Below are 23,813 nucleotides of genomic sequence, written 5' to 3'. Positions count from 1 at the left end.
TTTTAGCATCAAATACTTTGTCAGAAATTAAAGAAAACTTTTTTAAATTTGGTAATATTGTGTCCAGGGCTCACTTAGGGGCTCATTATGATGGGGGAAAGACCGCCACCGCCGGGTCAGCTGTGCGGTCCGCCGGCCCTGTGGATAGCGATTCTCCCGTTATATTATGATGGTGGTGGGATTCAGACCACGAACGCGGCAAAGCCCGTCCACCACGGAACCGCCACAGGCAATCGTTACGATTGCCCGGCGGAGCGGTCTGCATCCATAAAATGGTGGCGGTGCCTAGTAAGCACAGTCAGCCAAATTATGATGAGATCTCCAGCCGGCCTTTCGCGGTGGTACAATCACCGTTGAAAGGCAGACGGAGTTTGGTTTTGGGGGCTCGTTGCAGGACCCCTTGTGTTGGGGGAGGTGAGGGTGCACTGAGGGGTACCCTGACCTTTCACTGTACCAAGTGGCAGGCACAGTGTAGTAAATAAATGGGGTGTTGCCACGTGCACACCATATTTCTTTCATTTTTTTGTTATACTTTATTTAATATTTTTAGTCTTTAAGCGTGCAGCCTCGGTTACATGGCCTGCCCTGGTGCCACGTGCATGTAAACACATCAGAAAACTGAAGCAAAGTTACACTCCGACCGGGCGCACAGCATACTTCATAATGTATTCCACCAAGTACTCCACAATTAGTCCATATTCAATTATATTTTATTCCATGTACTCCAATAAATCAATTATCTTCACAGATTTTACTCCTGCCACATGTGAGGTGATATATGTATACAAAAGTTTCTTCTGCAACAGATATGCCTATCCAGGCCTTTTTCTGGGGCGTGATATACATAGAACATACTTGGTAGTGGATCTCATTAACCCAATGCATTATGGGCTATCAGTAGCCATTCCTCAGGGGTTCACTAAAAACGTTAAAATATTGACATTAGTTTATATTTTCGAACCACTATGTTTTAATCAAACAATCCATGCCATGCTATACTAATAACTCAACTTTTCCCTCTAAACGCCCAACTATACGCCAAAGACATTGTACCCTGAGAAACGTCCCACAACTCCAGTCTGTGAAACAGTAGGGAAGGTGTTGAATTTAAAATCCAAAAACTTCTGTCCCCTAAAGCAAGTCATTGTAACTGCTTGTGTTGTAATGGCATGCGATGTAACAGCATAGTCATTGTAATGACCAAGTTGTTATGGCATGCGATGTTTAAACATCACTGTAAACAATGTTTACAGCAAGAAACATCACTTTTTCTATTGCGGCTTTTGCTGCAGCCCGGACAGGGGCCACAGCACAAGCCACAATAGGAAAAGGGATGTTTTTAAACATCCTTCTACCGTGGAAGTTGGGGGAGGGCACCACGTGTGCCCCCAGGGCCACATATCAGAGGCTAGCGGGAGACATGGCCCTGCTAGGGGCCACCTAAGTCCCTTTCCAACAGTCTTTCCATGGCAGTGGGACCGCCATGGAAAGGCTGTGGGAAATAGACATTGTAATTTCTGCAGCAGTGCCTGCGCAGGTACCGCCCCCATTATAGGGATTACTGTCTGACCGCCGCTCCGACGGGCTCCTTGAGCCTGTTGGTGGTGGCAGTCTTTCCCCTTGCTCTCTGTGCTCCGACAGCCGGCATCGTAATCCGGCGGTTGGACCGCTGCCCTAAATGTCAGGCGGACCGCCACCAATGGTGGTCCGTCGGACAACGTAATGAGGGCCTATGAGTCTAATAGCTGTAATCAGCCATCACATAAAATTAATTACAAATAAGTTATTGCAAAGTCGCAAAAAATAGGGCTGTATCAGATTTGTTTTTCACTAAGTGAATGTACACATGAAGACTTCATGGCACTGTTGCCAACTGAAACGGATTGAGCACCTAACATACTCACCTGAAATCATCCATATTTACAATTTTCCTGAACAAGCGGTAGTTAATCTCCTGATGAAAGTGTGGGAAGGGTGAGATGAAACCATATGAGACTTAACCTACTTGAGATTCACATGGTTGCTTTCCATATTGGTAAAACCAGAGCAAGTAGTAACCTACTGAGACTTCATGCGGGCTGGTAGTTTTGGAATCTGTATTACAAAACAAACCTTGACTTTTCCCAGAATATGCCTTGTGAACACCACTTACTGCATTAAACCTGGTGTGGTGGTGCACAAGCAGGTTGTGAAGCTGAGTAAGCACAGTCATGACGTAACAAATAAAAAATATGGAAAAAATGTTGTTAAAATAATTCTTTTTATAAAGCTATTAAATCAAAATGCTAATCAAAGTGATAGGGGCATATGGATCCTTTTAAACTGTGTGACATCGCAGTGTGAGCCACCAAATATTGCTTTTACCTGCAGACCAACATTTTCAGTGTTATTAGGAACTAGAGAACTATTAGAACTAGGACTCCTGAGGTGAAAAGCCGGGAGTCAGGGCACTCAGAATTTCAATTGTACATTTCTGTGTTTTGCTTGCGCTTCAATTTTTAATTCACATACCTTCTGTACTTTGTGTTATTTTTTTTTTTTTTTTCACAACAAAATTTTTATTATGCAATGGAAGGGAGGCAGAGCAATAGCTGTGGTTACCCACAATCAGGAGAGTGCCACCAAACTTTATAACACATTGTACGTTTGCCATTGTGATGTCAAGGAAAATGAGAATAAGACAAAATAGACCACCCTTCCCTACATCCCTACCCCACCCAACATCCCCAAACGCCCAACTACCCCACTACCCACCCCTTATCCTTCCCTAACCCATGCATGTGTCAAAGGAAATACAGTTTTTAATATTCGTGAGGTGTGACACAGTAACGAGGCCCCCTCGGAACCTTTGTCTATAACTCCTCCTCATTTGCTGCAGGGGCATCAAGCGGCAACCCCCTATACTCCGCCCATCTCTTCCAGATCTTAAAATGCTTACGGGGGCAGCCTCTCGCTTCAAAAACAGGCCGCTCCAGTCCCATATAATAGTCCAAGGCAGCCTTCCATGCACTCAGGGGGGGGGGCGCGGACTCCCTTCCACGCTCTGGCCAGGTCTCTCTTGGCCACCACCAGTCCCAGCAGCAATAAGTGGCGCTTATATACGTTCCCACCAACCCCTTCAAGTACGTGGAGTAAACCCAGACGGTGAGTGCGTGGGAGATCCCAACCCAAAACCTCAGACATGCAATCCCATACACCCCTCCAGAATCCAATCAGTCGAGGGCATGACCACACAGTATGTATCAGCGTACCCACAGCCGCTCCGCACCGCAGACAGTCCGAGGAGCTAATCAGTCCCGCTCTCCAGAGCCGCTCCCGGGTATAATAAGATCGATGGAGATATTTGAATTGGATCAGGCGAAGCCGCATCGCTACCGCAGTACCGCGTGGGGACTCCAAGGCCTCCCTCCAGTCATCCTCATCCAGGGGACCAACGTCAACCTCCCAGGCCGCTTTCAGAGGGAGCAGGGTGGAAGAGCAGTGGGTCACCATCGACTGGTAGATGCGAGAGACCTTTTTAGTACCAAGGTCTCCCATGAACACCTTCGCCTCAATGGGGCTAAACTCCGGGAGTGAGTCTAGATCCGCTATGCTTGATGTAAGTGCATGCCGGAATTGTAAGTAACGAAAGAACTGAGTTTGGGGCATACTGAACTCAGTGCTGAGCTCCTGAAAGGACTTAAGGGTAGTACCTGACATAACATGTCCCAACATTGATATACCTATGGCGTCCCAGCCATCAAACCCGGAGAGTGTCATCAGTTCGGGAAGGCGTCCATTGTGCCATAGCGGTGTCTCAGCTGTCAGTTTACCCCACCAACCCATTCGTCGTAAGGCCTGGCGCCACACCGCAAAGACCACCTTCGTAATGCACGGCAGCCCCCGCCGCAGTCGGGCCGAGTAGAGAATCGTGTGTAACGTATGATCCCCCATCAAGTAGTGCTCCAGGGCATACGTCGGATCCCCCCTGTCGCCATACCACCACTCATTGAGGACGAGCAGTTGCGAGGCCTGATAATAAGATAACAGATCGGGGGTGGCCAATCCACCACAATATGTGGAAAGGAAACAAGTCTTTAGTGCTACACGAGCCGCGCCACCAGCCCACAGAAAGTGTCTCAGGGCGGAATTAGCCTGCCGAAACCACCGGGGAGGAATAGGATGAGGGTAATTCTGTAATTGGTACAAAAGACGTGGGAGAGCTACCATCTTAAATATCGCTGACCTACCAAAGATGGTGAGGGGCATCCGGGACCAAGTCTTGACATCTTCTTGAACTTTATCCCACACGGGCACAATATTGCGCTCCCACGTGACTTGGGTGGATTCGGAAAGGAACACCCCTAAATATTTCAGACCGTCCGTAGCATGCTGCAAGTCCATCGCCCAGGGATCTATCTCCGCCTCGCCTCCCAGCACCCAAAGGGTGGATTTGCCCAAGTTTAAGCAGAGACCCGAGACCTCTCCGAATATGCGCATGATTTCTAACACTCGGGGCCCGGAGCGTCGCAGATCTGTGAGAAAAAAGAGGACGTCGTCCGCATACAAGGCAATCCTGTCGAAAAGGGTCTCAGACCAGACAAAGCCCCGGAGCTGAGCATCTATGCGCACCCAGGAAGCTAGAGGCTCCATGGCCAACGCAAATAGGTACGGGGACAAGGGGCATCCTTGACGGGTCCCCCGTCCAATGGAGAATACCTCCGAAATGGCCCCAGCAACCCTGACAGACGCCGTGATATCAGTATAAAGCAACGAAATATAGGACAGATACACTGGGCCCAGGTTGAGGCGGGACAGAAGAGCAAAAAGGTACGTCCAGCTAACAGAGTCAAACGCCTTATGGATGTCTGCTAAGAGCAATGCCGCTCTGTCCCCAAGCGACCCCATCGCGTCAACCGCCGCCTGTGCCCGTCGAATGTTGTGACGTGTCGCACGATGTGGCATGAAACCTGCCTGGTCCGGATGGACCAGTTCCACCATATGTGGGAGTAAGCGGTTCGCTAGTGCCTTTGCTAGTATTTTGGCTTCCACATTAAGCAGTGAGATAGGGCGATACGAGTCGTGTCTGTCGGGGGGTTTGCCAGGTTTCTGGAAGACCACGATCTCGGCATGTCGCCAGTCCGGAGGCAGTCTGCCCCGCTCTCGTGCGATCTCCAGAGTGTTCCGATAGTGGGATCCCAGGAGGAGCTGGAATTTCTTAAAAAACTCACAAGGGTAGCCATTGGGACCCGGTGCCTTCCCTACATTAAGTTGGCCCAGCGCCTCCCCAAGTTCCTCGGCCGTGAGGGGAGCATCAAGTGTCTTCCTGGCCTCGTCAGACACCGCCCGGGGCGGTAAGTCGTCAATGAATTTAGCTACTTCGTCCGCGTGGAGACTATCATGAGGGGCATATTGGGACTGGAAATAATCCGCAAAACTCGCTGCAAGCACAGCTGGGTCCGTAATCGTCACTCCGTCGTCGGCAGTGAGGCCCGGCAACGTAACCGGTTGGAGACGGCGCTGACACAGCCTATGGAGCATGGTACTGGACTTGTCCCCCCATTGATATATTCTGCTCCGCGTGGCCAGCCACGCCAGTTTAGCCTCGTCAATCAAGATAGAGGCGTATGACTGTTGTGCCTGGAGGAGCAACCGTATCGCCACCTCATCACCCCCTCCCCTACTCCGACGTTCTAGGTCTTCGACGAGTTTGGCAGCTACAGTGGCCGATTCCCGTCGTCTACGGCGGGCCTCGGCACACCATGCAATATCCACCCCCCGTATAGTAGGTTTCATGGCCTCCCATACCACCTCAACATCTATATCACCCACCAGATTTTCCTGCCAGTAGTGTGCGATAGCCTCTCGTAGGTGTTGGACATAAGTGGGCTGCTGTAGATGCCACGACGACATCCTCCACCGAAAGGGTTGTCTTGTCGTGAGTAGTTCTATCGTGACTGACACTGGAGAGTGGTCCGAGAGCCCCCTCGGATGTATCGCAGCCTCTCGCACCCTACTCAGATACATTCCAGGAATAAACACATAATCTAATCTCAAGAACGAGCCGTGCACCGCAGAAACATATGTGTACTCGCGTACAGTTGGATGCATATGTCGCCACACATCCACCCAACCTAGACCTTCAGCCGTGGCCCGTAATCGAGTAGGGGAATTAGGGGAAGGGGCCGCCAGCACTCCCTGCCGCCTCTGACGGTCCACACAAACATCCATCACCTCATTCCAGTCCCCTCCAATCACCGCCAAGGACTCCGGGATATCCTCCCACACCTTAAACAACTTCTCGGACAGGGCCCACTGCAGTGGGGGGGGAGCATAAACACTTCCAAACACCATCGGTTCTGTGCCCACCTTCCCCTTAATAAAGACATATCGGCCCTGAGGATCCACCCACTGCTTCTCATGAGTGTAGGCCACCCTGCGGTGCACCAGAATAGCAACCCCTCTAGAGCCCCTGGTGAATCCAGCATGAAAGACTTGATGGTATCCAAATCTCTGTAAGCTAAGTACTTTCGTGCCCAACATGTGAGTTTCCTGGAGCAAGAGAACATCTGCCGCCTCCCTCTTCCCCCAACGCAGAACAGCCCCCCTTTTAACGGCATCCAGCATCCCCCTGACATTCCAAGTGATTATCCGTAGGGACTCGCCGGGGAGTCCATGAGTCAAATCAGCCATAGTCAATCGAGGTCCAATACGCATGCCTCCTGTGCCACTTCCACCCACTTCGCATTGTCTTCAGATCAATCCTAATCGGCACGTGCATTACCCCCCCCCCCCGCCCCTCCCAGACCCTCCCAACATCAACAAAAACTACTCCAACGGATCTATCATTTCCAGTCATCACTGCGCCTACATGTCCTATCCCTAACCCCTGCTGCCAACACCCCCCATCCCCATACTCCAGAAAACAGTGAAGTACCTGTCGCGGCATGGGCCACCCCGGGTCCAAAACAGAGGGCCCAAGGCTAACCATACCAATGGATCCCAACACCCCTTAAGAACAGCCACACCCACCCCTCCCTCAGCCAACAACCACTGCGCGTGGCAGTCGAAGGCCCTAGTAAGTCCCTTCCCGACCCCTTCACCACCACCCAAATTGCAACGAAACCTCACCAAGAGCTAGCAACAAAATTCAGTGCCCACACTTCTAGGGAGGAAGCCCAACCGTGGGTCCCCCCGTCACACGAGACAGCCGCAGCAGTGGAATTACACCCACGGACTCAAGAGTTATCTTCAGATTGGTCGGATGCAGCAGTCCCTATATCTTGAGTCGCACCAGCAGAGGCAGACCTCTTCCTCGACCGGGATCTCCGCTGACGGCCATGTCGGGCCGGCTGGCCCTGTCGATCCTGCGTCGAGCCTCCCGGGGCACCAGGATTCAGACCTGGCTGAGCATGTGGCCTGATCGGCACCGACTCGTCAGTCCACTGGAAGACCTCCTCCGGGGTATCGAAAAAGTGGGTTCGGGACTGATAGACAACCCGCAGGCGGGCCGGGTACAGCAGGGAATATTGAATCTTCAATCCTCGCAACTTGGCCTTAGCGTCCAGGAAGGAGCGACGCTGCTGCTGCACCAGCCTGGTATAGTCAGGAAAGATCATGATCTTCCGGTTTTCGTACATGATGGTGCCTCTGGCTCTTGCCTCACGGAGAACCACATCCCGATCATGATAATTCAGTAATCTGGCGATGACCGCCCGGGGTCGTTCCCCCTCCGGCGGCCGCTGAGTTAAGGCGCGATGTGCACGCTCAATCACAAAGCAAGTGGAAAGGGCCCCCGTGGGGAGCCAGCTCTCCAGCCATTGGGTCAGAAACAGCTCCATATGTACTTTGTGTTATTTTTTAACTGCACATTTATTGCGCATTACTCACTTCCTTACGGCCCCCCCAGGGATTCCTTATTGCTTGAAGGAGACGACTTTGGGCTCAGGATTACTACCGGCCTTAATCCCCCCGGCGCAGACTTCGGGCGCCATCTTACGGGAGGACCAGGTCAGCGCTCTAGTGCTCAGGCCGATTTGGGGCCCAGGCACTACAAAATGAACTTCACTTCCCGTCCGCGCAGCGGGCGGATGCAGTGGGTGCGCCGTTGGCGGGCCAGAGGCGCACCAGAGGCAAGCCCGTCTGGGCCAGTCTGGGCCCGTCCGGGACGGTCCGGGCTAGGGCCAGATATTTTGGTCACTTCGCCTGAGGATCGCATAACATTCTCGCGTGAAAAGCTTTTTCGATTAAAACCTAGAGGGACCCCCTCGGAACAATTGATATTCAGCGCAGACGATCCCCTTCCGAAAGGTAATCGATTTGCTGACCTTATTTCGGATAAAGAAAGCTCCGAACTAATTAAAAGACACATGAGTCTTGCACTTTTAAACTGTAGGTCGGTCCCGAAACACTGTGTAGAAATTAAGCTATTAATCCAGGATGCCAAATTAGACATATTATTTCTCACAGAAACATGGTTGTCCCCAAATTCAGAGGCAGACATTGTCAGTGCGCTACCACAAGGATTCCTTATGCAGTACCAGAATAGAGCCCAGGGGAAGGGAGGTGGGCTGGCCATAGTGTACAGGGATACGTTTGTATGCAGGTTGCTTGAGGGCAGTGTTGCGGATTGCGAAAGCGTTAACTTTAACCTACAAATTACCCCTAATAAATCTTATCTGGCCTTCTTATATATCGCCTTCCTGGCAGTCCAGGACAATTTGTGGGATCCCTACTGGAAACTACGATCGCTCTTGCCTCTGTATCATCTAATTTCATCTTACTAGGGGACCTAAACCTCCATTTTGACGACTTATCCGACAAAGGGGCGACAGAGCTTAAATTAGAGTTAAAATCATTCGAGCTACACCTAAAGAATAAAGACGCTACGCACACCAAGGGACATCTCCTCGACCCTATATTTTCAAACATTCTACAGTTGGAATCAGGTCCCCCCCAGCCTCTACCCTGGTCTGATCATTTTCTGGTCCCGTTTGCCTGGCAAACGAATATTGACTGCTCACGGGCACAGGGGCCTCGTACCCTAGAGAGAGTATGGTCCAAGCTCTCTGTTGAAAGCTGGACCCTTACACTGGAGCAAACTGCCCCCCTTTCTGATCCGGACCCTTTGGTAGCTGATAACAACTTCACCAACTGGCTGAATAACGCCCTCGACTTAGTCGTACCCAGGAAAAAAATGGAAAAGAAGAGCAGGGCCTTTAAATCACCATGGAACTCCCAAGAACTCAGATTTAAGGAAAACCTGTAAAAAATTGGAGCGCATGTGGAGGAAAGACCGGTCCTCCCATAATAAAGTCAAGTATAGAGCAGCCATGAGAACTTATAAATCATCTCGGAAAGCGGCCCAGGCCATCTTTTTTGAGGAAAAGATTAGAACGTCCTCTAATTCATCCAGGGAGACATTTAAGATCGTGAAGGAGCTTCTCAAAATTCCTAGCTCTCCGATGCTGCAGGGTATGTCGGAAGCCAGATGCAACCAATTAGCATTATTCTTTGAAAATAAAATACAAAACATACTAATAACCCTGCCGCAAAGCGCTCAAACATCTGACCCGACTGAATCCATGGCCCATACTCCTGGCCCTCTTTTAGACTCTTTTGATTGCATAGCGAGGGAAGACTTCCAAAAAGTTATGTCCTCCATTAAGAGCGGAGCCCCCAATGACCCTGCGCCTATGTATATTCTGAAACGCGTGGCATCTACCATCTCCCCCTTGGCTACGGACCTTATCAATGCCTCATTTTCACAGGGTTCTGTTCCACCTAGTTGGAAACAGGCCATTGTAAAGGCACTATTAAAAAAGCCAGAACTCGATCCCTTGGAGATGGCTAATTTTCGACCAATCTCATCGTTACCAGGCCTTAGTAAGATCGCGGAGAAGATTGCTAACCTACAGCTTTCCCGCTTCTTGGAAACCAATAGGCTACTCCGCACCTCTCAAACGGGTTTCCGCCCAGGCCAAGGGACTGAGTCCGCTATGATAGCGGTGGTTGAGGAAGCAAGGTGCATCTTGGATCAGGAGGATCAGCGGTGGTGATCCTCCTGGATCTAAGTGCGGCCTTTGACACGGTGGACCATAAGATCTTAATTCAGCGCTTATCTAATCTTGGAGTAGCGGGTACAGCGCTGTTGTGGTTCACGTCCTTCCTGAAGAACAGAACTTTCCAAGTCTGGGAAGGCAGCGCATGTTCCAAATTAACCTCCCTCCAGTGTGGGGTCCCACAGGGCTCATCGTTGAGCCCTACCTTGTTCAATGTGTATATGGCCCCACTGGAGGAAGTGGTCACTCCCTTTGGGATTAAAGTAATAACCTATGCAGACGACACCCAACTTGTCGTCTCGCTCTCCCAAGAGAAAGACTGCACAGAAAAGCTCTACGGCTGCCTGTCGGAAATTTACTCTTGGATGAGCAGTTCGCGTCTCAAATTGAATGGTGCAAAAACTGACCTTATGCTCTTAGGCCAGCAGACAACATTTCTCCCTAAATCCATCTGGCCTCCGTGCCTGGGGGTGCCCCCCACCCCTAAGTGCGAATTAAAATGTCTTGGGGTATGGCTTGAGCAGGACCTCTCCTTTAGGACACAAGCAAAAAATACTGCAGGCACCTGCGTGGGCTTACTGCGGTCAGCCCGTAAGATCCTTCCCTTACCACCGCCCCAATCAAGGAAGCTACTTGTTTAAGGGTTCATTTTGTCTAGACTAGATTATAACAACGCCCTTTTTCTAGCTGCCCCAGAATCGACTATTAACACTCTTCAACGCATTCAGAATTCGGCGGCCAGGCTGCTCACCGGTACCTCCCTTAGAGTGTCGGATAAACCGGCCCTTAAAGCTCTCCACTGGCTGCCAATACGGGACAGGATCAAATTCAAGTCCCTGTGCATTGCTCACAGATCCTTACAGGATAAGGGACCTCCTATCCTAGGGAGCCTGGTCCGCCCTTATAGGGCTGCCAGGTCTCTGCGCTCTGACCTCGGAAACTTGGCTATAGTCCAAAGAGTCAAGAAGGCTCGGACGGGGGGACGTCGATTTTCGGTTAACACGGCGACCCTGTGGAATGCCCTCCCTGTTAGGTTTCGCACTGAACCAAGTTACTTAAGATTCCGAAAACTCCTTAAAACGTTTCTGTTTCCCCAGGATGCGTAAAGGCTAGAGCCCGTCTCAACTGTCCTTGTTCTTTAGCGCTGGGACGCTCCCGGGCAGCCATGCGCTTTATAAATCATATTTCATTTCATTTCATCATTCCCTAAATGACGCCATGGAAGGAGAGAAGAGGTGTCAGGGGCCGGCAAGCTTCACAAAATGTTTCACTTCTTAAAAAAACACCCTACAAAACACGAATGTAGCTATTTTTAAAATGTTTGGGCTGGGATCAAGTGCCCCCTGACACCTGACTCCATAAATTGTGAAAGTTAACACCACAAAACGAACTAGATGTTTTCAAACTGAAACTTTTTTGATTTGGCAATAGGTGCAAACACTCTTCACAAATTGCTCATCATTTACAAACCTGCATGCATTACTACTGCACTAATGCATTTAGCCAACAATGTGCAGTTTCCCAAGACCTACTTGTGAGCTTTCTCTATGAGAAACTATACAAGGATTCAAATGACTGAATGTGGCGCTCGCGAGGTTCTCATTCTGAGAAAAGCAGCAGTGCTCTGATTCAGATAGAGGAAATCCTAAACAGTGACCGAGTGGAAATAGAGGTCAAAAATAATCTGAAGAAAGGAAGCAGTACAGGGAGTTCACACATTAAAGTCTCATACAATGCATATTTTCCCTTGATCCGTGCAAGGCTGCCAAGTGCTAATTTAGATTAGGTAATTGTAGTTCGTCAACTTAATCAAGTGAAAAAACCTGGAAATAAGTACTAGACAAAAGACAAATACAAGTCTAAAATTGAAGTGTCTACATATTGCAACTAGGTCTCCAGCATGCAGCAATTTATAGTTTTTATCGAATCAGGAAATATTTTTGGATTATTAAAAACAGTTATACCTTATGAAACATTCTAAAAATATGTGCTTTACGAATTGAAAAATAACTATTTACAAATAAGCTCCCAACTGAGAATTAGAAATGTCTTCTGTAAAAACAAAAATAACGGTGTTGTTTCAATGACAAAGCATTTGGGAGTACACAAAAAGTGAAATGGTACATACTGCGATTACCCTCGATAAATAATAAGCACAACACATTTCAGACTAGTCTTTATGAAAATAGAATATGAAAATATGAGATAGTTTCAAGTTTCTTCTCACATCCAAGAGTAGCTCACCAATCTGTCTATATAAAAGCATTCACATATAAAATATCAGGAAATAAAGTTATTAAATATGTTGGCATTTATTAAGTGCAAGACCAATAAATGGGAATATTTATTCCCTTCCAATCTCGAATACCTTTTTTGTTTTACCTGCTCGTGATTTTAGTTTGCAATCTGTGATAACAGCAGTTGCTAGAATTCGTCTGTACTGAAAGGAATTCTTCAGACTGGTACTCATGTGTTACTGAGGCCATTTATAATTGGCCACCATTTAAGGACCGATACTTCGGGTACACAACCCTGCGTGATCATCAGTACACCGGGTGCTGACATGTACACTGGTGTCTCTTCTATTTCTATACAATAATTTCTCCTGCTTAAAACAGGACAAAAATAGCACACACGTTTAAATAAATGGTCAGGCAACATCGGTCTTTGCAGGTTAATGCCTATCCTGGGCCTAGGAACTCAAAATAGTGTTGAGCTGGAGAGGAATAATTGCATTTGATCATAGTAATTTCGTTCTCCCATTCACTGTATTACTCATAATCTGTCCTCATGTGCTTTTTTGTGATCTGTTGGGAAGCTCAAATCTCAAATTTATGGGCACTGTTTATGATATTTCAATTGACCAATAACATCCTTGAAAAGGTGACACACCTCTGTTGATCAGAATGATATTACAACTTGGCATCATGTACTTGTGCTATCGCCCAAGCAGACTCTCTCGTGTTCATGAAAATAGACAATTATGTAAAGAACAGACATATGATACCAGAAGGTAGAATCGGACAATTTGGCACTTAAGCTACTTGGTACAGGTGAACAATATTTCCCTGAAATAATAACGCTTCCACCAAACTGGCTACAATGAAGACTTTTGCAGTTATTTATAAACGTTGGCATATCACTGGCGCTCAAATCTTTGAAGTCTGCGCCTTCTTGTTTCCTCTGGTGGTAATGGATCTAGCGGCGGACAAAACTCAGACGGCGGTCTCTCATTTCTGGGCCGATCTGTAAATTGAAATAAACAATATTTTAAGAACAGCCCACAAACATCATTGTTAATATCTTATTTCAAAATAAATAATTTATTTTCAAAATGCAGATGGCAGACTTCATAACCCTGTACACTAAAAGGAGATTTATTGATTCCTCCGGTGAATGATCGGTTTAATTACTTTAAACATTAGCATTTTGCCTGCCTGGTTCAGCAACAAAGTTATCATTATCAATAAGTTAACCAAATGTGTTTCTTTATATAGGAGGGATAAGGTCAGCTTCTTCTAACAAGCATTTACAATGCAATGGTTTCGCCTTTGGAAAAGTTAGAGCTATTGGCATTGTAAATGACAAAATTTGTATTTATGTGTTGGTTTTGAAAACAGATAAATAAATGGCATTGTCATTTACATTGCCATTAGCTTAATCTCTCACAAATGTGAGACCTATTGTACCCTACGGACGAGCTCAGCAGACAGCAGTTACTACCACACACACACACACACCCAGAGCCACACACACACCCAAAGCCAGCCACACACCCAGAGCCAGCCACACACACCCAGAGCCAGCCACACACACACACACACACCCAGAGCCACACACACACACACACCCAGAGCCACACACACACACACACCCAGAGCCGCACACACACACACACACCCAGAGCCACACACACACACCCAGAGCCACACACACACACCCAGAGCCACACACACACACACACCCAGAGCCACACACACACACACACTCAGAGCCACACACACACACACACACCCAGAGCCACACACACACAGAGCCACACACACACACACACACACATCCAGAGCCACACACACACCCACCCATCCAGAGCCACACACACACACATACCCACCCAGAGCCACACACACACACACCCAGAGCCACACAAACACACTTCCAAAGTTCCTTAGTCTGTTTCTGACCCTAGAGTAGGCCCGTTGCCCTTCCCAAAAGACGGTCGCGGAGAGGACCATTGCTGCTGGGCCAGGAAAAATGGCTGATATTAAATATGTTTTAGTCTTTCTTGTAGCCTTCCTCCCAACCCTGATTCTCGGGCAGTGTTCGCTGTACTAACAAGGTCACAGCTTTTGGGGAAATGCAGGCCTGGCCACTAACTAGGATTAGCAGCTTGCACCACCGGCTTTTCCCCAGGGAGCATTTCAGCAATAAAAAGCAAGCAGCATTCATCTAGAGCAAACTGTTCAGAATGGGGAATAATCTGCGACCTCAGATCCCCCGCAGTTATTCCCCCATTTCGATATTCAAACCTTATATTGGCACAGAACTGCTGCAACTGGTAATTACAACACTTGACATTGTCGGCAATTATAGTGTTAACGCAGCGTTTAAAGCTGACGTCATGAGACCCTAAATGGGAAAGATTGATCCTCTTGGAAACAGCGGGAGTTTTAGGATTTACACATCAGCGGCCCCTGGGAGCCACTGTTATACAGCCAGATCAGTTTTCTTCTGTAAATTAAAAAATAATACAGTGTTCAACTGCACCAGGTGAACGTCTGCCAATCTCTCTCCACCCCTCATGATGTTTTGTTTTCTTTGCCTGCCCCTAGTTCTTCTTTTGAAATGTCTGGAACTCAGCACCATTACAAGGAAAAGCAGAAAGAGGAATAGAGGGAGAGCATCACTGAATGGGTGAATTAGCTGAGGGGCTCCAAGGGGCCGAGAAGGTAAAAAGAGAGCAAGGGACTGTGATAAGAGCAGGGGGTCTGTGAGTGATCTAACTATCCCTCAGAGGGTAGGGGCAGACCCCCGAAAGGACACCCTAGGGAGATGCACGTGAGAGGCAGGAGAAATTCGAACACCGGGCAATGAAGTTCTTATCCGAGAGAGCGCGGATACCGGAGGCCGGGGCCCCGCCAGGGGGCGGCACGAGCGGTACCACTCTAAGAGGCAGGAAAACAAACTGGAGGGACACCACCAATGAGCTGCAGGAGGCCCACCAGGAACTTCCTCAGAGTACACGAGAGTGGCCACGAGGGACCTCAGAACTCACATGAATTATTCATGAGGGGCCTCGAGAGAGGACAGGTGGGAACCCGAGAGGACCTCGTACCTGGTCAGAGTGATAAAGTAGAGAGATCACTAGTGACCTGAAAGCAAGAGGACCCTCAGAATTACAGGGCATGAGACTCCGGGGTGCGAAGGAGGCCCGCCTGTGACTTCAGAGGGCAGGGACGGAGCAGAAGTCCCCTCACCTGAGGACAAGGGACGTAAGGCATGGCCCTCAACTCATAGGACAAGAGGGACCTCAACGCAGGGCGTGAACACGCGAGGGATCCTATCAGAGGACAGTGGGGCTAGTATGAGGGACCTCAGAGGGCGTGGAAAGGACCTGGAGGAGCCCCTTGAATGGGCCGAATGAGGGACTTAATGAGAGGGCAGGAGAAGGGCTGCAGGGCAGCAATAAGGTATGAAGGACCGCAAAGGGCAAGTCAGGAGCTGAGGAGAGACTCGACAAAGGACAAGTGAAGTACGAGAGGGGCTCCCTAGGGCCCAGGAGTGCCCTCTTCTGAGGGCAGTCGGAGACTCCCCACCCGGGGCGGGGGCTGGCGGGGTCAAGGAGTGACTAGGGCGACGCTAGGTGAACGTGAAAGGTTACTTTTACAGGCGGCGTCTTTGAAAAGCAAGGCGCCCCCGTGCCTACCTTCCATCCGGGCGTGCAGCAGCAGAGCGGCGAGCAGCAGGCAGGCAGCAAACATGGTGCACGGAGATCCCTCGCCGTCCGCGTGGACCCGGATCCAGCCTCCCCCTCCTCCCGGCTGGCTGGCACCGAGGTACTTTGTGCAGAAGAGAGCTCTGGAGCAGGGTGAGGAGACACACTGGGGGGCCACAGGGGCTTCGAGGCGGAGGACCGAAGGGGCCGCAGGAGGCTCAGTGACGCCCCTCCCTGGGCTGGGGAGGCAGGCAGCTTGCTGGGGCTGGCAGCGGCTCTGTTGTGTGATTGCAATCAGCTGAAATGGGGAGGGAGGGGGCTCGGAGCTGTCGGAGCTGGCGGTAATTCAGGAGGAGCAATTAAAAAACGCTCAATGCACAGGACATGAGGGAATCAGTCGGTCACAGGTCAAAACAAACACCAGTCTACAACAGAACAAGGTCAATATTTGCATTACTAACTCGTACGCTAAGGGAGCGTGTTGCTTCCCTGTGTGCTAATTAATGGGGGAGAAGCATGTGTAAATAAAAGCGGGAACGGCACGGACAGCGGGAGGGGGGGCGGGAACGGCACAGACCGTGGGAGGGGGGCGGGAACAGCACGGACAGCGGGAGGGGGCGGGAACGGCACGGACAGCGGACTCAAGCACTCACCTGGACTTCTTCCGGTGGCGGTTGGCCTGCAATGAGCAAAACAAACCTCCCCCCCACAAAAAAAAGCACCGCCCACAGCCGCATGACGTAGGCAAAAGCCTAAAAGTCTCAGGAACGCCCACGAATCTGCTCCGGCTTTGACGGACAGATCTCTGTTCCAATGGCTAGCCTCCATTTATGGAGCTAACCAATGGAACAGAGGGGCGGTACTACACTCACACACTCTAACAAAAGCTTTCGCCTGCGCGAAACGCTGCTTGCGCAGCTTTCGACAGGCGAACCTAAAAAGGAATCAGAAAACAACAGTGAAATTCCTTTTAAGTACTGCCATCAAATGTGACCATGTTACAAAGTGTATTTTTAACCCCTTCGACGCTCATGTGGAGCTCAGCTCGTCATGAGGTACACCTCCCGTACGCACATGACGAGCTGAGCTCGTCATGAACCGCGGGTTTTTTAAAAAGTGCAGCGCACAGCGGGAAAATGCGCCGCACTGATGGTGTTAAGACAGAAGATATGGTTTTTGCACAAGTTTGAAATGCAAAAAAAACAGGTAACCATATCCCAAGATAAGGAAGATGCTGCACTGTCTGCTATATGCACCCGCTTTGCCTGTAGTGGGCTTGTCCACTCCTGGAGGAGGATTAATAATGGAATGCATGATGCGGGGGGGACTGCAGATGGGCTTGAAATGGTTGAAGACCGTTAAGCCGAAGGCAGAGTTCACGCCCTAGAAGGCTTGGTCGGGGAAGACAGCCTGTCACAGGTGGAAATCATGGCCTACTCCACATTAACATGGTTGATACATTACCTGTGGTCAGCGGGCCCGGCAAGGCCCCTACCCACATCTCCTGAATTTACTGTACCACTTTGTCTATGGTAAATGGAAGGTTTACAGCCCAACAGACCAGGTGGGAAATCGACTCGGGAAGACCATTCAGTGGGAAGGAATGTGATCAGCAAAAGGAATGGGTGCGCATAGTTTCCAAGAACACATGCTTCAAATACACACAATACATCCAAGGTGTCAGTGGGCCTGAAAACAGGCTAACCTATATGCTTTACGTTATGAATCTGGTTTGTTAAATGTGTTTGTTGATGCGTTGGCCCTGATCTTCGGTGGGAGAGACTTCCATATCCTGGAATCCTATCCGGAGAAAGTGCAAGCATATGTTTTCTTTTTCTTTAATTTTGGGGGTTCTACCAAAAAGGAATTTGCACCATGAAAGGAGTGGTGCAGAACTTTATGGGTCATACAAGCTATCTTTTACTAGATCCTTGCTTCTAAAGGGAGCCAGCAGATGGACTTTAGTGATGGTGTGATGTGGTTGAACCGTCTTGTCCTTGTCACAAGTCTCATGATGGTGTTGATCATTGCTTTGATGGGTGCCATGCTCGATTTTAGTAGACAAGCTAACGTCACGCTTTCATAGTCCAGTCTTGCTAATAACAAGGCGTGGACTGCAGTTTTGAAGTCCAGTGATGGGACAGAATATTTCACTTTCTTCAGGAGATTGAGTTGTCAGAAAGTGCTGCATGTGGATGAGCTTATGTGTGGGTTAGTGAGTTAGTGTGTGTGGGGCTGTATGGGTGATTGAGTGTGTGTATGGCTGTGTCGTTGAGTGAGTGCATGTGTCAGTGGTATATGGGTAACTGGGTATATGAAAGGCAGTTAGGTGCATGATGGGGTATATGAGTGAGTGAATGTAAGAATAGATCTATGGGTGAGTGTGTGCCTGTGTCAGTGGCTGTATAGGTGAATGAGTATCTGTTAGTATCTGTATGAGTACGTAAGTGTGTGTAACTGTACGGATGAGTAAATGGATGTGTGATTGACTGTATGGGTGAGTGAGTAGGTATGTGAGTAGCTCTATGGGTGACTGGCTCAGTGTGTGAGTGGCTGTGTGGATGTATACTTGGATATATCAGTGGCTGTATTAGTGAGTGAGTGTGAGTGGATGTGTGTGGTAATCTATGAATCAGTGAGTGGCTGCGTAAGTACTGGTATGTGTGTGAAAATGGGTTAGAGAATGGTAGTGTGGTAGTTGGAGTGGGGGTATTAAAGGTTATACGGGGGAGTGAGTGGATGCGTCAGAGATTCTGTGGATGATGTCATCAGTGATATCATTTGAGATGTCATCAGTGATGTCACTGACCATGTCATGAGTGATGTAATATGTGAGGTCATAAGCAGTGCATTAAGGGGGCGCGAGTTGTAGTTAGCTCACTAACTATAATGGCAGAATTTCTCTGGTTTTGTGCAAGTGACACCTAAGCCTAACTAAAACGTCTTTGAACCTTTTATTTTTTCTGTACATTTGTAAGGTTTTTTCAAATTGCATTTCCTAACTATAACGTCCCTGTAACCTTTGTTTTTTTCAGTGAATTTCTATGTTTTTTTTAACTAGTAGTCTCATTTGGAGGGTGGTGGAGAAAGGAGGCTGGGCCTCTGACCACCTCTCAGGAATCCCACTGTGACTTACAGGAGGTACCAGGAGGGCTTCTTAGCCCCCATGGTCCCTCAAGAGTAAAGTGGACTTCATCCCCCAAACAATAGTCCACCATGAGCCATGATTGAAAAGTAGTGGCGTAAAGGGGTGTGGCCTCTAAAGATCTCTTAGCAATTACAGTGTGTGGGACTTACTGGAGGGGAAGGGAGGAGTAGTTGGCCCTCAAGGACGTCCTTGGGGGCATTTGCAGAGTGGTGGAGAAAGGGGGCATGTCCACCATGTCCTCTCAGCAATCCCGCTGTCTGGGACTTACTGGAGGTGACAGAAGGGGTTCCTGGAACCCAAGGAGCCTCAGAATCTAAGGGGACCACCCCTGCACCAGGAGGTGCATTTGCAGAGTGGTGGTAAAGGGGACATGGCCTCTGGCGACATGTCAAAGGAGTGTTTTCATTTTTCAAATTCATTTTAAGGCAAGGGGGCTGAGTGGCCTCGTTCCCTGGGCAATTTTCAGGCCATAGCACCCAATCCCCGGGGCCAGGCCTTTTTTCAATCGGTCACAGGGGCTGTGCGACGCCCCTCCCCAGGCTGATTTTGGCCCTGGGGACCCCGGGACCCGACCTTTTCTTTTTTTTATATTCTTTTTTTATTTTATAGGAGGAGGGCTGAGCAGTCGCCCTCCCTGGCCATTTTCAGAACTGGGGACCCCACCCCCTGGGGCCTGCCCCTTTTTTATTTTAATTTTTTTTTAATGAGGGAGGTGGGCTGTGCGGCCCCTCTCTCGGACTGATTTTGGCCTCGGGGCACCATCTCCCAGGGCCCAGCCTTTCATTTAAAAAGTCTTAATTTCCCTAAAGGGGGACCATGGCCCCCTCCTCTGCCGATTTGTGCCCCAGGGACCCCATGCCCTGGAGCCTGGCCATTTCCCTTTTTTAAATAGGGGATGGGGGCTGCGCGTCCCCCTCCCTGAGCTGAATTTTGCTCCAGGGACCTCATTCCCGGGGGCCCGGCCTTTTAAAGATGGGGGTGGGGCTGCGTGGTCCCCCTCCCTAGGCAGAATTGGGCCCCGGTGACCCCATCCCCTGGGGCCTGCCCATTTAATGTGGGTGCCTCCAGAGCACCTACTCACCCCTGGGACAGCGGGTGGACCCTGAAGGCCCCCGGGTTCCCTGCCGACTCCCCGCCTCCTGCGGGAGCCGACATTGCTTTGAGATTCAGGGAGCAGCTAACATGCAGCTCCCTGGATTCCAAAGCAATGTCTGTTTCCCTGTACTGCCCCTGTATGAGGCAACCATCGGTGCGGTACCTGCCAAGCCTGCCCAAATGCTATTGTGGGGCAACATCTTGAGGTCAATGACCGAACTGTCGCCCTGTGCGAATTGAGCAACTGTCGCTCATCCAACATAATATATATCATCTTTTGCCCATGTGGGCTCATATACGTTGGCAAGACGGGTCGTGAGTGTAGAACGAGAATTGGAGAGCACAAATCGAAAATTCGAACCAGAAGGATTGGTGTCCCATTGGTCCAACATTGGCTGGACAGTAACCATGATGAATCTGACGTCAAGTGGTCCATTCTGGAAAAAGTGCGAGCAGTCCCTGGAAAAGAGCCCACTAGCATAAGAAAGAAAAGAGAGGTTTTTTGGATCTTCTCCCTCAATGCTGTACACAAGGGAATGTGAGTGTGCATTGGCCACCCAGGTCCTACTAATAGGCTTATTAGTGGGCCACCCAGCGAGCATAGTAGCTCACTACACTCCCCCTCTCGTTGTGCTGAGGGTCTATTGAATTGCTTGTGGTACCTAGCAATTTTTCCAGGGAGCAGTGTTCCACTGCCCCTTCTGTCTGCCCTGTTATTTATTTCAATCTTTGGGCAGCCTTATTGGCATTTTCGGAAAATGTGCTGCTAAGCAATTCTTAAGAGAATCAGTTTTTTGTACTGACTCCTCGGTCTATGATCCTCTCGTTTCCCTTCCCAGATTGTTTTGGGAACCTGACTAGCGAAATTTTTTCTTTTGGACAAGGGAAATGCATAATGCCGATCGGCTTTATCATTTGTCATATCTGGTCCTATGTTTGTTTTGTTTTCTTCTCTTTGCCGTCCCTGCCGAAGCTCCACCCTCTGCAGGGCGGTCGGATATCCATGCTTGTCTCGCGGGACCTTTAAAAAGCGCCCGCACTCACTCGCCGCTTTCGAGAGCCCACAGCAAGTTAGAACCCGGCGGGAGAAATGGAAGCCGCCTACTCCATCGTGAAAACCTAGGAACGAAGGTAATTGATGCAGGTTAGGACTCTGGCCCCGTTTGTTTATCAAAGGTGGAGGATATAGTGCGAGGTTATCTCGGGGATAGCGGGTGTTACGTGTACTCGCCTTCGCCTGTACCCTTGCGCCATGCCCTTCTTTTTAAATGAATCCATTATGCCCTGGTCCTCCGCAATGATCACAAGGCACTGTTATTTTTTGTTGTTTATACAGCCTCGACCTTGCCGAATAACATATTGAGCGTCGATGGCGATTACCCATCAGCGTACGCATCAAGGTAACAGACGTTTTTTCGTCTTTTGGGCTCTTTCTCTCCCCCCTGTCTCATCCCCCCCTCCCTTTCTTGATATCCTTAAGGGATTGTTCTGGTTAATGATCCAAGTTAAAATAAGTGGGCGGACGTTTCTTTGATTCATGAATTTTAGATGCGTGTTAGCATCCGCTAATTCATGTAGGACGTTCCGTCTGTTTCAGGCACGCCTTAAACATCTTAGAGCCAGACTGGCTTTGAACCAGGTGTCTTCTTTCTTGCCAGGTATCGTTTACCTACTAATTTGTGATGACACTAAGATAGGGGGCCGCTTTGTGTTGTTTTGCAGATTAGAATCTCATACGGCTTGGATAACTTGAAGGCAATTTCGCCGCCCGATGAACCAGCCTGTTGTACCTGCCCTGAGATCTTCGACCCTTTCAGTTTATCGTCCCGGCCTTCTTTAAATCTAGGTAAGCGTCCCTCCTTGCTGTGAGATCCGGTTTTTGCAAAGAACAGACGAGAAAGACTGGAGATAAATGATTGTGCCTGATCTTCATATCCATTTTCAGATCTGTATCCAGAAATGTGTTGAGGCTTATTTTAAACTCTGATCTACTCTAACTGGAAGAATTTCCCAACTGGAAATCTGGGAAGCACCACCCACGCGGCCTGGCGAGCTACCGGTTAACTCTATTAAGGTTAGATATATTCAGCTTTCTTGACAGATATATCCACTTACTCCACCGTCACATTACTCTGACATTATGTAAACTTACCGGTCCTCTAGGGTACACTCCTTATTGACGTTGAAATAGACGCTCTGATTTCACCCTGAACAGTCTTCTGTCAGGATATCCCGGTGGGTAACATGTTCTTTAATTACTCTTTATATCCCTTATACTGATGGACGTTTCCGTGCTGAGTACTCTTACGTGCTTTACATTCCGCACTTCAATGTCCTCCTTCAACCTAGGGCCTGACTCAGCCCCCCCTATATGATACGGCCATGACCCGCACTTGTTATTTTGGACACATTCTGAGCCTCTGAAGTTTGAAATATCTAAGAACTGGCTTAATATTTGATTATTTTATGTCTTTTCTCTCTTTACTCCTTGGTATTAATTGTTGCACAGTGTTTTAAAATGTCTCTGGGGCACATTAACGTTAATTCTGACCTTGCCTGACACTATCTGGGATTGTCTCTTGTTTCCTATACATGTTGGGGGTTATTGCTCTTGCCTTCCTCCCTCCTAAAGCACCTAAGTTCTAGTTGGTTCTTGCTAAATTATGTGTATTGCTGTTATTTTTTCTGAAGCTCACTGCTTTATGGCCACGTTAAAAAGTAGGATTATGAAACCTACTATGCGTTTGTGGAATATATCAGGCTATTATGTGAATAGTTCTACATATATTTGAAGATGTTGTATTGATTCAGTGTTTTTTCTAATAAACTATTTTAGATTTGTGCTGCTGTCCCCCTCCCTTTCCTACTGTGCCCTGATGAAGGTGCGGCCCACGTCTAGGCCGGACACCGAAACGCGCGTCGGCGCTTGAAGATAGTCCCAGAGTGTTCTCACCCGTCTCTGCCAAGCCTGAGACCACATGGGACTCTAGTCATGGTATCATCAGATGGAAACCTGAGTGTGTTTTGAGAGGAATGAATGAATTGTCCTGATGTATGCATGTCTTAGTATGACTGTATGTTTGGGTGAAGGGATGAGTGGGACTTTGTTTTAGTGTTGCGATTATTTATTATGGATGTAGAACTATTTTTCCACTAAAATGTCTGAATTAAAAAATTGAAAATAATAAAAATGAATCTTTTTTTCTACCATCTCTGTGGCCGTCTGATGTAAATTGTTTGTACCAGTTTGCTTCAGATTAATTAAAAAAATCTGGGGACTCAAATAGAGACCCTATAATTATTAGATCTAGGCAGTAGTTTTGTTCTCTTATTTGGTTGTTTCCCTGCTCGCTTCACAGCAGGCAGTGAAATAAACACTGCTCTGCTTTCAGCGAGAGCATTTTGTGCTCTTGCTTGCTGAAAGTAGAGCACTTGTTTGCTATGGCTTGGCGGACGCAGCCAAGCCATGGCAAACTGCAATGTCCTGGGTGTCTGCACCCCTGAACATTGCTGGAGCTGGGCCTGGGGGTGGTAGTCCCCAGGACCATGTGGAGGGGGGGCGCGTGTCCCCCTTCTTCCCTCAAATTTGCCCTGG

General features: G+C 48.8%; 1 protein-coding gene across 3 annotated transcripts in view; it reads right to left on the bottom strand.

Annotated features, from left to right (window-relative positions):
* Positions 1–12,334: 12,334 nt before the first annotated feature.
* Positions 12,335–23,813, bottom strand: part of RHBDD1 (rhomboid domain containing 1) — a 440,372-nt gene continuing 428,893 nt past the window's right edge. For all 3 annotated transcript variants that reach the window (XM_078665925.1, XM_078665926.1, XM_078665927.1), the window contains exon 7: positions 12,335–13,286. In XM_078665925.1, coding sequence (XP_078522051.1) covers positions 13,180–13,286 — 107 coding nt within the window. In that variant the 3' untranslated portion in view covers positions 12,335–13,179. The remainder of the gene's footprint in view (positions 13,287–23,813) is intronic.

This window comes from Lissotriton helveticus, chromosome 11 (genome assembly GCF_964261635.1).
Source record: "Lissotriton helveticus chromosome 11, aLisHel1.1, whole genome shotgun sequence".
Taxonomy (NCBI): Eukaryota; Metazoa; Chordata; class Amphibia; order Caudata; family Salamandridae; genus Lissotriton; species Lissotriton helveticus.
Note: the sequence above shows the minus strand (reverse complement) of the source record. Positions and strands in the feature narration are given on the sequence as shown.